The following is a 17,811-nucleotide window of genomic DNA, read 5'->3' on the forward strand; positions in this document are numbered from 1 at the left end:
GGATTCAACTCACAACACTACATAAAGAAATGAAGGCTACTTGGACCAGTGACCAGTGATTTTACAGTAAACTTATAAAATCCCATATGTCAGAATATTTATAACAGCTGCAGATTCTCAAAGCTCATGAGAAATAACTCCTTAACATCATCATGTACATTAAACCCCTTGCAAGGAGTTTTTAAATGAAACACTGAGCTAGAAGAGCTAACCAGACCATAATTAACAAGATTGACTATTTCTTTATAGTTGTTTTAATGCTGCTAGAGGGTAGTAGTCAGACTAAACCATTTATAACCCCCCCTTTCATTTACCCCCTATGATCAATGCATTTGATTTAAAAAGATGAATAAATTTGATTTAAAAGAAATCAGGATGAGATTTATCCCCAGAAAACACTACTTAAGATGTACAGGTTAAGATATGCAAATAGATCTTTAGAGCTCGAGCTTTATCTACCATTGGTGCCAATATTTACAGAAAGCAAAAGTTTTTAAATGTGATTCCTTATCTAGTTGCTTTTTAAACATTTTTATCTCTACAAGTTGCAAGGAATACCATGAAAATAATAACTCAATAATCACTACTATATTTAGAGTTATTGATGTCAAATTTCTAAAAATAGATGAACAAAACAGACAAGCAATATTCTTTCAAATGGCATCTATGTTTCAATAAAAGGTTGTCATACTGTATATATTATTTATTTTGACTGGATAAACTGAGATAATACTCAAAGATACTTGTTTTAACATACATGCCACAAACAACAATGTAAACTCATGTTTTTATATTTCTCCATTGCCTTTTTGTTCCAAAACTCATAAACACACATTGAGGTCTGTCTCTGTCTCTTCTGCATGTTAATACTCAATTCCTAGCACTAGCACCACCTTGAGGCCAGTATGGGGTGTTCAGAATCCAAATTGCCGAAGATTTGACGACTCGCATTAATGTATTTAATTCCATAGTTTTCATCAGAATTCATCCAAGCAAGCAAGCAGGAGGGCATAGCCTTCACATAAGTTGTTTTTTATTTTATTTTTTTACAGAAATTCCGCCACATCGGTTTTAATAAAATGTAGCCTATATCCTTGCAAAATATGCAAAAACATGAGCCTAATTATGTTAAAAAAATATATAAGTTGCATGGCCTTCTTTTTCTTGGAGGCCACCATCTTTTGTACTTATATATAACATCTGCATTGTTCTATTCCGCTTCCTCAGGTCGTCAGTGCGCATGATTGTACATTCTCTCTCTCTCACACACACACACACACACACACACACACAAAAAAAAAAACAGGAAGCAATGTGACAGCCTGTAAACACCGGGATGAGCTTGTGCCATTCAGTAACGCCGGTGTGTAGGCTACTTTCCAGACGGAGTCGTATTACCTGCCGACTGCTGTCATGAAAGCGGAGGGGGATGATTGAGGAGTCGCACGGTGGTCTGTGAAGAGGTGAGTCAATTAAAAATGAGTTATGTGTTGATAATAGTTAATTTAAACAGAAACTGCCTATCGTTGAAAAGTCGTGTACTCGCTATAGGCAATAAAACATGTGGTTAAGTAAGTTAAAGAACAGGTTTAACTCGCTAAACTTTGCTATACGCTCATTGTCTGATTAAATAATATTATTTGATTATATAATGGTTTGGAGGCATGCAACAGAAGAGTCATATTTGTAACAGTCAGGGGTTTGAAAGTAACACATTACACTTGGCTTACTCATTGAATGGCAAGAAGTTTCACTTTTTTTGAGAAGGTTTTGAAATAATAACTTTCATTTTTTTTGGGGGGGGAGTATTGTATTTCGCTACATTTGAAATAGCATAAGAGTAAAAAAAGATTAGATATAAGCTTTCCCTGAGCCTACGTGAAACTGGCCTGTTGATTGGCCCATGTGACCTCAGGACGGTCAGGAGCATACAAGAGTAATGAGTTTACCCCCCCTCATGTATAAAAGGAGCATACTCAGTAGCCTACTTTTACTTTTACTTCTACTTTTACTTTTAAACGATAAAATGTTTTACTTTTACTTGAGTGTAGGCTATAGGATATATTGGTAACAGCGCTTATACTTTGATACAATATTCTTGTATTCTCAGTTGTGGAGACATTGTTGCTTTGGTTCACAAAAGTGTGACATTGATTAATCTTGATACACTGAAACCTAAATAGGTGAATTAGCTAACACATTTCTTGGGTGTTATTTCAGTAAGTGCCAGTGAACTATTTTAGCTATGCCCTAACATAACAACTGCAACAACCAATACACACTGTATTTCCTGTTCAGGAGAGGTTCTGAATAGCTGCACTCTCTCTCTCTCCACTGCATTGAAAGTAACAGAGTGATATAGGTGAGGTAGGTAGGTAGTGGAGAAATTACAAATACTCTTCTCATCTCTTCTGTGTGAATGCCTGTCTGTTTTTCCAGCCTGAGTTTCCTGTTCGGTAAGGGCACATTTCACATAATTTAAGCCTCACCACTTACGTTCTGATTGTTGTGTTCATGGCTTTAACTGCACTGTGATTTTCTGATTAGATGTCAAACCTCTAAACATTGCATTGAAAAATACATTTAATTGTATGATGTGGATTTTTTTCCTGTTTCAAGGATAATATAATGGTTTAAACAGCATGGTGATACTGTTACATCCTTGGATGGTTAATGAAGGGAAGGCAGCAGGTCATGGGATCTGCTCTTTTAATGGTTATTAGTTGATTTATTCTGGACATTCTTGCTGCTGATTGGATATGAAGTTATTTAAACTCCTTATTAAGGGAACATTGTAAACACATCAACCGTAATGTTTGAGTATACTTTGTTTACTGAGCACTTGAAATCATTTTGTGCAGCTCAGCTTAGGGGAAAATATATATAATACGTATTCCTTGACTGACACACTGCAGTGGAATATATAATAATAACTGCATGTAATCTGCAATCCTCTGGAAAATAATGTCAGAATCAGGTTGTTGCTTGTAAGCGTAATATTGCAGATGAGTATTTTCTGTACTCTGTACTAATGATCCTGTGATGGAAAATGTCTGACTGAGTCGTTAGAAGTTGTTGATAAGAGTAGTGATAATGTTGTTCTAATGCAGATCTTTAAAGAAGACTGAAACAACAGCCTACACATTATTAACAGACTAGTTTAAACAAATGTGAAGTTTATTTTCTCACTATCTGCCCTTCCTCTTTCGTCTCTGTTATTTGCAGCTTTTATTCAACAGTCCTGATCTGGTGCCGGTGATGGCCGATCATCTGCCTCCTGTCCTGCTGGAAGCCTGTGTGGTGGTTGGAGCATCAAGTGAAAAACTCAGGGAGGTTTACCAGGTATTTACAGTCAAACACAACCCTAGGAATATATAGTATAAAAATGATGTGGACTGAATGATGTTAATAAATATTCCATGTGTCAAACCTAAAATTAGTACAGTGTCCTCATCCTTCGTTTACTATTTTTGTTTCAGACCATTAACAACAATGGAACTTCAGAGCTGCCCCTGTTGGAGCCAGAGGTACTGCATGTCCTGGCGCCTCCCTTCTTTAGCCGACCTCGAGCTGAGAGCGAATCATTGAGGCCGAATGGAAAGAAGAGGCGCGCCTTTCTCAGAAAGAAGAAAGAAAAACCTCCTTCATCTGCAGGAACTTCAAGCTTAGGTATCTGCCTGTCTGATTTTCTTCACACATGCCACTCAACATATCTTCAACTGCAAAACATCTGTGCAGCCAAAAATGTGTTGCTTTCCTCAAGGTGTCTGATTTGTCCCTGGTCTTAATTAGCCTACGTTGTCATCAGTGATTTGTGTTTGATTTGTTTTGTATCATGGTAGCCCCAGGAAGTGAAGATATCGGTGTTCCTAATGACAACGACCTCATGGCTTTACCTCAACTCTGCTTCCCAGGTATTATTCAGTGTTGTCAAAACACTCATGTGTATGACTGGTGTATGCATTATAAGCACAAAGAGAAAGAAAAATATAAGAATATAATACTTTTAAGTTGACTTGAGACTTAAATTTGTCTGTGATATTTGATAAATCTTTCAACTTTCTAACCCCTGGTCTAAAATGTTAGGATGAAGTTAAGAGTTTTATTATCATCACATATCTAAAACAAATGCACTTGTCATCCATAGCGACCACTAAAATATACATCAACGTTTCAAAAAATGTCTTTGTTTATTTGTGATGTTTTTATGTGCATAAACTCAGTAGTATAAAGTAACCATCTTTGAATTTTCGTATTCGTCGCTTATGTGTCAACTTGTTCCAATATTTATTTCTTTTTACCAGGTGGGCTCAGAGTAACCAACAAACAGGAAGATGAACAATTCCACTTCTTGGTTTTCACTGACGTCTTTGGCAACAAGTCTCACGGAGTTGTAATGCAGTGTTACCGACCAATACTGGTACATGTAATACTTCACACACCTTCACACAGTGTACCTTAATCCAAAACCTGTTTTACTACAACCAGATCATATAACCGTATACATCATACAGCTGCCATGATCACTGGAAATTTCACCAATCAGCAGTAACATTTACCCAAATAAAACCAAATGTCATATTTGTTTGTTTTACAGGAAAGTTCATCTGTCCTAGAAAACAGAGCTGGGTCCTCTAAGTTTTCTAAGCTTTTCTCTGCCTACAGTATCTGTGTGATATCCAAGTATCCTTACTTTACAGCACTCAAAGACTGTCTGTCATGGTGAGAAACAGGGTACCAAAGCAAACTGCATGGCTTTTGAATTGATTTAGTTTTATCTTATAAAACAAACTAGGAACACGTGCTGTTTGCTTATGTCCAGTTTAGCTGTTATGTCTGTTAAAGTAAGTGCTAAGATATTCCTGTCAACAGGCTATCCTGCAACATGTAATAATTTAGCTAAATAGTTTTTGAATAAAGAACAAAATAAATACTATCTTTATCTTTAGTTCTGTAGGTATTATATCATTAATAGTTTTAACCGATGTGTCTTATTCATATTCTTTGTGTCTTCCTCAGTCTGTTGATACAGCTGAGAACGTGTCCTTTATCCGACATGGAGGGGAGAGTAAGAGAGTTTGCAGCTAAACTGGCGCTGGTGCCTATCCCCCCTCCTGGAACACTACATCTGGTGTGTGTGTGTTGTGTGTGCATTTGATAGTTATTTAAAGACTCTGATAGATTTTGTGTGGATAGTTTTTGTAGTTTTAGCATTTCTCCTGGAAATGTAAACATTCATTAAATCTTTGGCTAGAAGTTATTGATTGACTTTGCCTGATAAAACAGTCTTGTCTATCATACAGTATGCCGTATTAGCAGCAATAGCAGCAGCATACTTGTGTATTTGTATGCATATTAATTTCAATTTGTGTTTTAGTATGCAAACTTTTAACATATTGTTTATTTTGCAGATGTTTACCCTCCGTCCTCTGACCATTGTGTTACCATCCAGAGAAGACAAAGACCACGTAGCTATAGATTTAGACCTCCATCTGCCTTTCCTCTGCTTCAGACCACAGCAACTACTGCAGGTATTACACACACTGGTTGTGTTAATGCTTTCCAAACAAAGGGGAGGCTCACATTAACTTTCAGGTCTCTTTTCATGTCTGTTTTTTTTGGTCTCTGTTTTTGTAGGTGATGTCTGGTCTCCTGCAGGAGCAGCAGGTGGTTTTATTTTCTGCTGACTGGGCAAGACTCACTCTGATGGGAGAGAGCTTGTTGCTTTTTCTGCAGGTTGGTGAAATAATGTCTGCAAAGAGTACAATGGTGCTTGATATCATCAAGGTTTATCTTAAATTTAATTCAACTCTGATATGTAAACTACTGTAAAAATTAAAATTACTATTCTTTCCTTATTAATCACATTTTTGATAGATTAATTCTTGATTAAGTAATTTTACCAACCGCCTCTCATGACTTTTTTTTCCAGCCGTTATCATGGCAGCAGCCTTATGTTCCTGTGCTGGCCAGAAGCATGCTGGACTTCCTCATGGCTCCGACTGCCTTCCTAATGGGCTGCCATCTTAGCCATTTTCAAGAAGTTGCTGATGTGAGTTTACAATCAGTCAAAAGAGTTAAAACCGAAAGCAGAGGAGACTATTATTTCATCAAAGACTAAAGCAAATGGAAGTAAAGAGTGATGTGTTGAGAATGTATTAAACCTAAAGTATAAATCGTTGAATTGAATCCCTGACCACTGAATTTTTATCACATTTATCCTCTAGTTCTGAAATTATAATGAAAAAAGTGAGTGAGGTCATGCTTGTTGCTATCTTAAAGGAGTTCTATGTAGCTCTGACACAGCAGTCCAAATTTAAAACAGAGAGATGTCTCCTCCTCCTCCTTCCTGACTAGAGCCAATACGCACGTGAGTTGTCATATCCTGGACACTGAAGCTTCAGTGTTTAGCCAGCTCTGCATTAGTCTTGAAAACGTTCTAAAGTCTAACCTCTTCATTTTTCAAAAGCCTAGTTTTACCACGTTTCTGGTCGTGGAGCTTATTAGAAAAATGTGGAGGCTTTTAAGTTCGGGTAGAATCTGTTATATCTGAAGCAGTTTACTTGACTGCTTCCATCGCTGCAACACCTGTTGATTTGCCATTTTCCTGGCAAACAGAGAGGTGTCCAAAATGTCTGATGAGAGATAGAGTAAGGTCATTTTATGATTTAATTCAGTAGATATCTTACAGATTGATCCTTTGAGCCAAGCTTGTTCACAGCTTGTTTTCATTGCGTTTAAATACATGTTTAAATCAGCAGCAGGCTTACTTATTGCTTGACCAAATTTAAGTCACTGATCCATTTAATACTTTGCATTGAATTTAACTTTGATTTCTTGTTAGTCCTGCTCTTAAATCTTGCCTAAAAGCTTAAACATTATAATGTATTTGCTTACATCAGGAATGTACAAGATAGTGACCAAACCAGATGGAAATATTTATATTATTATTTATCTGTCTTCTTCCAGGAAATAGATGATCTGATCCTAATAAACATTGATAAGGGAAGTGTCACTACTTCTCATTCTGAGACTCTGGGTCTGCCAGAGATTCCCCAGGCTGCTGCGGAGTGCTTCATACAGAGGTACTCAGAGTGCACATTTACAACTTTTCTAATTCAGTAACCTTACTTTTTTTTTTTTTTTTCAAACTTGGCAAAGATAAAAAATAAATTCTGTAAGTGTCTGCACACTATGGCTGTGTTTCTACAGGTGTCAGTCCCTGCAGATTCACTTCGACCTGCATCAGTGCAGCAGTACGAGCTGTACAGACATCAGTGAGCAGCGAGCAATGAGAAGAGCGTGGCAACACAACCTCAACCACGACATCCAGAGGTTCACACTGGAACTGATTGTCAACATATTCAGGTTCGGTTTTTGTTTACTATTTATCGAATGGGATTGTTCTACTAAAAAACATTTCTAACATACAGTATACTTTTGCATATTTAACAGGGATGTTGGCAGTCATCTGAACTATGAACATCGAGTTTTTAACAGTGAAGAGTTCCTGAAATCCAGAGAACCATCTGAACAGCTGTTTTACAAGAAGGTACACTCATTTAACAATAAAAAATAAGTGAGTTATCTCGTGTTTCAGAAAAATCTTTAAATTACCGTGGCTGTGTTGCAGGTGTTGGAGACGCACATTTTTCATTTCTTCCTCAAAGATCGCCTCAACAGGAAAATGGACGACTTTGCTCGAATGGAACTCATCACTCGTTCTGAGACTCAGAAGTAACTTATTCAAATGATAATATTCATCAAATTATTTTGATATATAATTCTCTTGATATCCTGATATTCTGTCCTCATGGTATGCCTAATACATAAAAAGCACCACTGCCTATAGCCTTAAAAAAGACAAGTGGTATACACTCTTCATATTCTTATTTAGCTTCAAAAGTACCCAGAAAATCCATTGAATCGTTCATGTGTTCAATAGGATGAAGGCTCTGGTTGAAGTCCCACGCAGACCCACCATGCAGGAGATTCAGGCTCGAAGAAAAAGCTCCGTCACAGAGAAACATCTTAGTAAAAGACTGGGGATGAGCCTCCCTAACCTTAGAGACGATCAAGCCGTCAGCTTCCAGAAGAACACACTGCCAAACAGGATCGTCATATCTGAGACTGGTGAGACTGGATGAAAGGTTGTGTATGACAGAAGAGCAATTTGTCAAGATTTAGTTGAAAAAGCTAGATTATAAAAGGAAAATATTTAAGTTTACTGTTTCTCTCCCTTACCTCCGCATATATTTCTCTCTCTGCCCTTCCTGTTTCTTGGTTTCTTAGCCCCGAGATCTCCTCCTAAGCCCATACAGATGTTTAAGCTTCCAGATTTCCCAGCCTCCCTATCCTTTCCCTCCATCCAAAATTACTACCATGAACTGATCCAGCAGCTGGGCAAGACCATTTTCTCTGCCCAAAACGAGAATCCTTCTCTCCTGGCCAGGTAGTCTGCTTTTTTTCCTTTGCCTTCTCTTTTCATTCTTAGTACATTCTCTCTACACCACACGTCTGTTAACATCTCATGGTCATATTTTCAACTTTCAGGGATTTCTTCCCGCCACTCCTCTGAAAATTAACCAAAGGCTTGAGTATAATCGTTTACAATCTGCAGATTCTACTACCTGCGTGGTTTCATCAACACACTGTGTTCTCGGCGGCTTGACGCCTTGAGTGACTTCCAGAACCTCTACAAGACAGACACCGCCATCTTCCCCACACAGCTGGTCACTTGGCTCGTGGACTCACTGCACCGAGATGAGAGACATCAAGCCAATCCTGAGCTCAAGAGACTTATCCTCAAGGTCAGTTAAAAACGTTATTCCCGTCCCAATTGAAGTATAATGGGTGATGTGGCAAGCAGTGGTGGCTGGTGCAATGTTCTCCAAGGGGGTCCAATTTCTCACAGATGGACCGGGATGTATATCTTATTTTGTTAGCTTGATGGTAACACATTATTACACTGGAAATGGCCGTTGTGGAGACAAACCTAAAAAATGTGCTGATTTGTCATGCTAGTCTGGTCTGCTGCTCTGGTCTATCTTAATTAACAATCTATGCTCTGAGCCAGGGACACTGCATGCCTCGTTCTTCATGTCTCAGTTCATGGGACATATCCCTCTGCTGCATACTTTTGTGTTGTGGTGTGTAATGCATTCATGGGCGCATTTTTCCTGTGCCCCTCTATGCTCCTACCTCTCGGAGCAAATGCACATGTGCAAATTGTAATGAGAGCCAAGGGAAACAAGTCCCCATTTATACCTTTAAAACTACATTTTTATTGCAGATTATACTTTATCTTATTGAACTTTCTCTCACTTGTCAGGTGAAGACGGAGAACGAGAAGCAGTCAGTTCAGCCTGATGACCATGTCAAGAAGTTTGAGCTTCCCCGAAAGAGTCTGCACCAGGAGGAGTTTGTGCGTTGTGTCCAGGAGTGTGGCATTATAAAAGATATGGCAACAATACACCGTCTGTTTGACGCTCTCAGTAATGGTAAGTGAGGACAGGACAGCTGATGTGTGTTTGTCAGTCATGACTTTTGATATCTGGTATTTTTGTTAATTGTACAGAAACATGTAACAATCAGTGATTCACTTTCCAAATCCTAAATCACACTAAAAGACTTGTACATATAAATGACAATTTTTTGCTATTTTCTTCTACTAACCTCTTCATTAGTTGTACACTGACTTAGTGGACACCATAATTACCTTCTCCAACAGTATTACATGAAGAATTTAGAATGATAATTTTCACTTGTTGCGGACATTATGGAATCAGGCAGCTTCAGATGATTTGTTACAGTCCATTAATAATCTGTAAGTGTGTAGTACAGTCTGTACAGCACACGATCTTCAGTGCAGGTTTTTAATTGGTGCCCATCACACATAAATGCAAACAAATTCTTTAAGTTGAGGGTACAGATGCATAGTGAATGAAAATCTAATTTATTTTACCTATTTATCATCAGTCAAATCGAACACTACAGACTAAGTATTTTTTCTAACCTGATTCAATGTTAGTGTTGGTGATTATTTATGTCTTTTTAAATACTGTATGTCATCTCGTTTTTTCCTAATCTTTGTTTCGATTTTCCTTAATGAGTAACACACGAAGAAATGTTCACACTATTCTGATCTATTTTAGATGTGTAGGATTATGTGCATTTTCACAGCTTGTAATTGTACAGGGTACAATTTTTTTCCCGGCTCAACGTATCTTGTACATGTTTGTGTGTCTGCTTGCATCTCATGGTAATATGTTTGATTTTCTCTCCCAGGCCAGCCAAAGCATGTGGACCATGAACTCTTCAAACTTTTCTACAGCTTCTGGAAGGACATGGAAGCAGAGGCAAAAGATCCTAACTTGCCCTCTGAGGTCATAGATCATCTTGGCTATAGCGAGTGTGTGTACAAGTTGTCGTCGTGTGTCAAGACCTCTCATGGTGTTGGTAAAATTGCCATGACACAGAAGCGTCTGTTCTTGCTTACAGAGGGAAAACCCGGATTTCTGGAAATCACAAATTTCAGAAACATACAGGTTAGGGTCCCTTCCCTCCCAAATATGGTTAAGTTTAAATTGCATTTAATAACCATGCAGTCTTATTTCAAATAAACAATAATGGCTAACTCTCCCCTCTCTGTATAGGAGGTGAGGATTTCCACGGCTCCTTTTCTACTCGTTCGTGTTCCTTCCCTTCGTATCCAGACCTCTAGCAGGCCTGAGGTGTTTGAGGCCAACTTGAAGACAGAGGCTGAACTCTGGAACCTAGTTGTAAAAGAGATGTGGGCCGGACGCAAGATGGCCGACCAACACAAGGTGCAACAAAGTCTGCTCAGAGATCCTAATATATTTTGGCTGGACCTGCCACATTTCCCTCCAGTCCAACAAAAAGGGTGTGTGTCATGGGTTTGTTCGGTAAAAAACAACATTCATTTGGCGAAGAGGGAACCGGAGCTTAAAACCAACCACATAAACTTTCTAGAATGTTTCAGTTACTTTGAATTAAAGATGGAGAGAATGTGTGTCGAGGTCTTTCCTGCTGCTGGTACTAGGTACATGGTGTTGACAAATGCTGCATGATTTCTTAACAAGATCACTAAAGAAATGACTTTTAAGTATATCAGTTTGTCATTTCACTTTCCCTCTTGTGTGAAAACTGAACAAAAAAATAACATGTGGTTGATTTTTTTTTTTTTTGTTGAGGACCCTCATTATATGACTCAAGCCCTGACCAATGTCCTCTTAATGGATGCTGTTGTGGGCTGCCTGCAGCCAATCATTCAAAGGCCAATCATTGCTGCCTCAAAGCTGGCCTACTTCGACCAGATCAAACAAAAAGGTAAGGGCTCACTTTTTTACCTTGTTTTGTTATTTTAAAAAACTTTTTTTGAAGTGCTAGAAAATTGTGCAGATATCTAACGGTCCAAGGTCACTGTTCACCAAACAACATTATAAAGCAAAAAAAATACTTTTACTTGGACCCAGCTAATGTTTGTCATTTTTTGCTCGATAAATTACTTAAGCAATTAATGAGTTATCAGATAGCTCCCAGATAACTTTATGTGAAACATCTATGCACGTTTAGCTCAAATTATTTCTCTCTTCTTTTTCTTTCTCTCCTGTGTGTCTTTTACTACCGTCTTTATTCATTATCCCTTTTCCTTTTTGTATATGTTCTATATAGTATCATCTCATATCGTATCATTTTTTTATATATATAATATTTTACTCTGACTAGTCCCCATAAAGGTGTCCCAAACTACCTCAGAGACTCTGAAACACAAGATCAACCCGTCACTGGGCCTGGCTGAGCCTCAGACTGTACATGTGCTGCTTTATACACCAGGTAATCTCTCTCTCTCTTTGTTCTCCTTTAAAAACCTGCTTTAACACAGAATACAATACCTCTTTGTGTTCATATATAAACTGTTCTTTACACTTCAAATCATCAAAGACGTTCTGTCTATTGATAATCAGTTTATGTGTGTTTAATGGTAATCAGTGTTCACACAACAGAACCCTGTCTGAGCAGATGAATCATCATGTGCTTTACATTTTCTGTAGGCTTTCTTCTCTCTAATTGATTGACTGTGGCGCTGCATGCCTGCTGTAAACCTAATTTCAAAGTCACAAGACACAAACTGTGAAATTATGCTGTGTTGTACCAAGTTATACTACTCTAATGCTAGAATGAAGGTCATAGTAAGGACAAATATGAAATCGTAAACATAATGTGTTCCTGTGCCACTATGATTAGTTTCAATCTAAACCAGTGATTGCTCACTTGTAAACGTTGTTTGTATGTGAACAGAAGCTCCAGTGACATGTATCCACATAACCTGATGGACCGTAACAGCTTCCTTGTTAGTCTGTGATTTGTTTACACCGTCGCTCTGAACAAAAACATCTTAGTTGTTGGTTTAAATGGATAACAGTGTTCAAAGAAGTGAATATAGCAGATCAAGATTTGAAGAAGTGGAAGAGGCAACAAGAAGCTGAAGTATGCCCTGAGTAAGAGGGTGATGAATCAATAAGCTATTTATAACGTGTTTATTTGGACAGTGGAAAAATCCCAAGAGGCTAAATGTTTTAATTCATTATTTTAAGAAACTATGTTCTCGTCTGTAAGAAATGTTTCCGCGCTGTGTTGTCTCTCTACACTAAAAACTTTGTTTGACTCATTTTTTTTGTTTTTTAGTTTGTACTGCAGTCAGCTCTCACATTTCAATGGTCACTGCTCTCCCCTTTTTCTTCCCCACTTTCTCCAGGTCAGTTGACCAGCGATGACTCCAAGGCTGTGATGAACCCGAAGTTGTGGGTTGCTCTCAGTGGGGGCAAACTGGTTGTATTTGATGCAGCGAGCTGGTCCATGCTGCAGGACTGCATCGAGGTCGGACAGTTGCAGCTGGTAAGGACGGCGAGCTGTACTCTGTTTCTAGAGTTAGATTTTATTCAGAGAGAAACTTCACCAAGTTTATACATCACGATCTGTTTGAGGAGAGAAGTGCTACTGCACATGTGAACAAATGTTGTTTGAAAAGTTACATGGCTCCAATTTCCACCACAAATCACATCACTTGAGGTACGTTTGTTGTGGCTGAAGAAAAGTCTGAGGGTGCTGGACCTCTTTAGCCCTCTCCTTAGGTCTACTTGTACACCTCTACACTACTTGCCTACTGTGTAGGTGCTTCAAATTACATTAGAAGCCCCAGGCATAGCTGTGACTAAACCGGCGCTGAAGTTGCAATGTTGGTAATGTAGCCTCTCAATTTAGACAAGCAGGAAAATACCTGGAATACAAGAGACAGTACCTAGTTGGAATCTTACAAAAGTGTCACAGTGTTTATTTTATGTCACATCTTGCCTCCTGAGAACCTCCCCCTTCCTCCCATCCCACAGGGGAAACTTATGTGACTAAGTAAGACTTCAGGGGTTATTTATGTTGTTTTTTTTTAACTTGATACGTTTCTATTTTTCTTTCTTGTTTTAGGTAAATGCTACATTGTTGCTGTTTTAGAATAGTTGAAATCTTGAAATCTCTGTAGAGTGAGAAAACAAGCACACTGTATGTTCTACACATTTAGAAATGTAAAATCTATAAATGACATTTTATACATGATTGCTGTCCTTGATTCAGTATGTCTCCCATATCCTAAATCAAGGAAATCTGAGATCTAATGTGCATCTTATTTTGTGTAGAACTGCATGCTGGGAATGGAGGGGCAGGTGTGGATCGGCTCTCAGGACTCTGTCATCTATATCATTGACACTCACAGCATGTCATGCAACAAACAGCTGACTGAACACAGACATGAAGTGACTGGACTCACAGCGGAAAACAGAGCTCAACACAACAGGTAGAGACTTGATGTCACTGTTTGTCAGCTACATGGGATTAAACATTAAAAGCAGTCTTATAACGGTGTGAATGGATGTGTTGTAACACTGTAAAAGCATGTGTGAATCATTCATCGTCATAAATAAAAACCTTGTTTCAGTCAGCAGACATACTCGTGCAGCAGTGATGGGACGATTCTGCAGTGGGACTCAGCCAGTCTCAAAGTGAAGCGAAACCTCCACCTCAGCTGTGACTTTCTCTCCTCCATTCAGATCTACGATGGTACACTGTGGTGCTGTAAGTGCAACAACTGTTTCCCCTTTGTCACTTCAATAACAAATAGTTGTGTTTCATTGCTCTCCATGGAAAGCTTATTTTGCTGCTGACTCTTTGTCTGTCAGTGTGGTTTCTTACTTCCTACTATAATATCCCTGCAGTCCTCATTATAGTATAACCTAAATGGCAGCTACATTTTAACACATGGCAGGAAAAGCTGATAAAAAAATGTGAACATAAGTATTTATGTGCAGGCTGTGGGGACAGCATTGTGGAACTGAGAAAGAGTGGGACTGTACAAAGAAGGTTGGAAATTCCTGATGACCTCAAGAGCATGTCCAGTAGTTTCAGCTCTTTCGTTTTCATCCCAGAGGTAAATTTGCATCTTTAAGCTGATATGACATTTATCAGCAAAGTAGGGGTTTTAGTAGAATCCGCTGTTCCACCAGTTATTCAAGTTTGTCAATTCAAGTCAATTATTTCATAAAGTTAAATGCAAAGTTATGCAATGAGTTAGACATCTAGAAGGTAAATATGTAGCTGGAACATGATTCTATGTATTTAAATACTGTTTTCTTCTAAGACTTGGATATGCAGATATCTCCTCATTTTTATTCATTTTGTTACCAAAGCTCTGAGTTATGGTATTCATTAAAACTAGCTTAAATTGTGGTTAAATTTCAGGGCCATTATTCTTTTAGCTAACATGCTTTTTTGTGTGTTCCAGCGAGGTGAGTTGTGGACAGGCTTTGCAGACTCTGGGGAGCTGTGTCTCTGGCAAACTAACAACCGCAGAAGTCCCTTTAAGAAGATCATCCTGCCAGACTGTCCAGGTGTCACCTGTATGATTCGAGTCAAGGACCAGGTGAGCTTTAAAACACAAGTGTTGATGGTTTATGGGAACACAGGAGACATTGCTAATTATTTAAGATAAAAAATCTGATATTATGATTCTGATAAAATCTTAAGTAGGTCTTATACATTCCTCTTCTTCACTCATTACTTATTCACTACTATCCTTAATGCTTGCTCCTCCCCTCAGCTGTGGGTGGGCTGTCGTGGTGGGAACAGTGTTGAGGGTCAGCGGAGAAGTCAGGTATTGGTGATCGACTCGGAGAGCCAAAGTGTGACAAAGGAGCTGCAGGCCCATTCAGACAGCATCCAGACGCTCTGCTCGGCTGAGGATCGCTACGTCCTGAGCGGCTCTGCGTGTCACGATGGAAAGATTGCCATCTGGAAAGTTGAGTAGAGAACAGGAACATAGAAAGCAGAAATGATGCAGAGGTGCCACTTAAAAGGACACAAACGAGACATTCCAGGTATTTGAATGTGACAATGAGATCATTCTCATGGAGCTTGTAACCATATTTGAATGGTAATGAAATAATTTATCTGGTAGATAAGATGATTAAAAATGCCAAAGGCAGCCTATCAAAGCGACTTTTTGACACTTTTGTGGATACCAGAGCCCTTCATCAAAATATGAATGTACATGACTGACATTAAGTTTCTGACACTGGACCTTGATGATGATATAAACCTTCTACACAAGAGATATGTAAAAAAAAAAGATTTTTGTTGTACAAATGTGATTTAGTCTAGATTTCAACAGAAATTATTAAGATTTCAAAATATTGTTGTCATCATGTTTTGTGACAAGCCTTGATAATAAACAAACGTAACAAGATAATGCTTTATGATTCTTTTTTTTAGAAAATGAATAGATTTCAACAACGCGTAGCTTCAGTTGGAAAAAGAACAGGTCAATGTGTTTGATTGAACTTAGTACAGCATGCCTATGATGTTGAACCAGAACACCTTTGGACACATACACACACATGTGTACAAAGGTTTCTCTTATATCCAGTGAAACAGTGGTGTTTAAATCAGATCAAAGTTATTCCTCATAGACTGCCTGTCAACGTGCTGCACCACTTTATGCAACAGTCTCCACTAAACAATCTACTAGATGTTGTCAAGTTACTCTTGATGTTAAAATGGGCTTCACTGCCTTAAGGTAGAAACTAATAACTGACTGACATTACTTGTGACAGCCGTGTTACCAAGCTGCACAGCCAGTGATGCCCTGCAGCACTTGTAAAGCCAGAGGATATCAGGGAGGAAATAGCCTCCAGCTAGAGATAACCAGCAGTCACACCAGATACCAACAGGTAACATCGACCACAGAGCCAGGGTACTTGTCTCAGAATGCTTTTGAGACTGTTTCTCCATTCACCTGCACGCTAGCTGGCTCATTGATGGCGATGTGTTTCCTTTTAACGACCACACACCTGTCTTCTTCACCCATCTTCTCCTCTATTACTTCTACACCACACTCCCACCACATTTGCTAATTCACTCCTCTCTGAAAGTGTTTGCACCTCTTTTGGATACTACAAGGATTATAAAGTTCTACAAGCACTGTAAAGCCTCCTCCATGAGCAACTGAGTTCAAACTATGCCCATAACTCAGTGTTTTATTGTGTAGGTTTATTGCACATGAACATTTAGAATTTAATTACTATACTAAACACATAAAACATCTATACAGTACATGAACTGAAAGTCTGAAACTGGTTTGTTTTCTGCTGATATTTAAAATGACTAAACATGACAAGTTTGATATGTTAAACAGGACAAGGAAAAAGCAGCAAAGAAATCAAAACATTTCATTACTTTACTCGACACCAATTGATTGATTTTTTTTCCTCTTATTTTTCTTTTATAAACAAACATAAATAACTGAAACAAATATGTGGATTGTATATAAAATATTTTGTCCCAGTATTTCTACTTTCCCTGTTCTCGTACACCACTGAAACAGAGGCACTGTATATCAGCAGACAGTTCTGCTAAAAAGAAGGTGTCTTTGTATAACAGGTTAACTGTGAGTGTCAGAAGACTCATACAATACAATTTTAATTTGTGCTTATTGGGCTTTAGGGTAAAAAAATCCTATTTTTTATTGACCCGTAATTTATTTGGTTTGTCAGGATTTATAAAAATGACAATTATAATTGATGTAAAATATAAGTGCACAGTAGTGACATTTTAGGCCAGCTCTAATCTCTGTTATGAAATTGAGGGCTGGTTTTAAATCATACATAAAGTAAAAAAGCAGCCCACTCTACCATGCTTTCTACATATAAATAACCTCTAACATAGGATCATTTAAGTTGTTGAGGGAAGAATGCAAAAAATAAATGAGTCTGCAATGACTATCAGTCTCTAGATTATCAAATGGCACATTTATAGGGATTTTGAGGAGATAGGGGGACCAATAAAAAAAACATTTCCGTCCCTGTGATTGAAAGTCCAAAGGTCACCTCAACCAAATGTGTCCATTATCTTGGATAACTGGGAAATAATCTTCAAAAAGAAATACTAAATTGGCAGATGGTGTTCCTAATATTTTGTCCACACAATTTTACATAAAAAGTACAGTTCAGTAAAAAGTAGAATTAAATCGCCAATCCAGTTTAACACAAGTTTTGACAGTAAACTGGTCAAACTGTATATCAAAAAAATAATATTTTATTTATTTATTTATTTTGTTATTCATTAGGGAATTTATTTTATATTTTATTTCCTTTTTTGTGACATTTCTTATCCGAGTGCTGCCTTTCAGCCAATTACAGTCGTGTCCGCGGTTCATGTGACATCGCCCCCCCCCCCCCCCCCCCCCCC

At 38.2% G+C, this 17,811-nt stretch overlaps 1 protein-coding gene across 2 annotated transcripts; it reads left to right on the forward strand.

Moving 5' to 3' along the window:
• The first annotated feature begins 1,299 nt into the window (after nt 1-1,299).
• Nucleotides 1,300-15,814, forward strand: LOC109994995 (DENN domain-containing protein 3-like). Of its 2 annotated transcripts, XM_020648543.3 has the most exons (28): nt 1,305-1,463; nt 3,226-3,342; nt 3,480-3,669; nt 3,843-3,914; nt 4,305-4,420; nt 4,598-4,722; nt 5,020-5,131; nt 5,412-5,531; nt 5,638-5,736; nt 5,933-6,052; nt 6,970-7,085; nt 7,213-7,368; nt 7,456-7,552; nt 7,634-7,737; nt 7,946-8,133; nt 8,293-8,452; nt 8,621-8,810; nt 9,332-9,500; nt 10,288-10,547; nt 10,656-10,826; nt 11,214-11,349; nt 11,749-11,856; nt 12,779-12,918; nt 13,710-13,867; nt 14,009-14,145; nt 14,379-14,497; nt 14,852-14,989; nt 15,167-15,814. In XM_020648543.3, the coding sequence occupies exons 2-28, from the start codon at nt 3,259-3,261 to the stop codon at nt 15,371-15,373; spliced, it is 3,792 nt and encodes a 1,263-aa protein (XP_020504199.3). In that variant the 5' UTR covers nt 1,305-1,463; nt 3,226-3,258; the 3' UTR covers nt 15,374-15,814. The 2 variants fall into 2 exon arrangements, with proteins under 2 accessions (XP_065814062.1, XP_020504199.3); XM_065957990.1 differs by lacking the exons at nt 14,379-14,497; nt 15,167-15,814 and having other exon boundaries at nt 1,300-1,463.
• The last annotated feature ends 1,997 nt before the right edge of the window (nt 15,815-17,811 follow it).

Source organism: Labrus bergylta, chromosome 8 (genome assembly GCF_963930695.1).
Source record: "Labrus bergylta chromosome 8, fLabBer1.1, whole genome shotgun sequence".
Classification (NCBI taxonomy): Eukaryota; Metazoa; Chordata; class Actinopteri; order Labriformes; family Labridae; genus Labrus; species Labrus bergylta.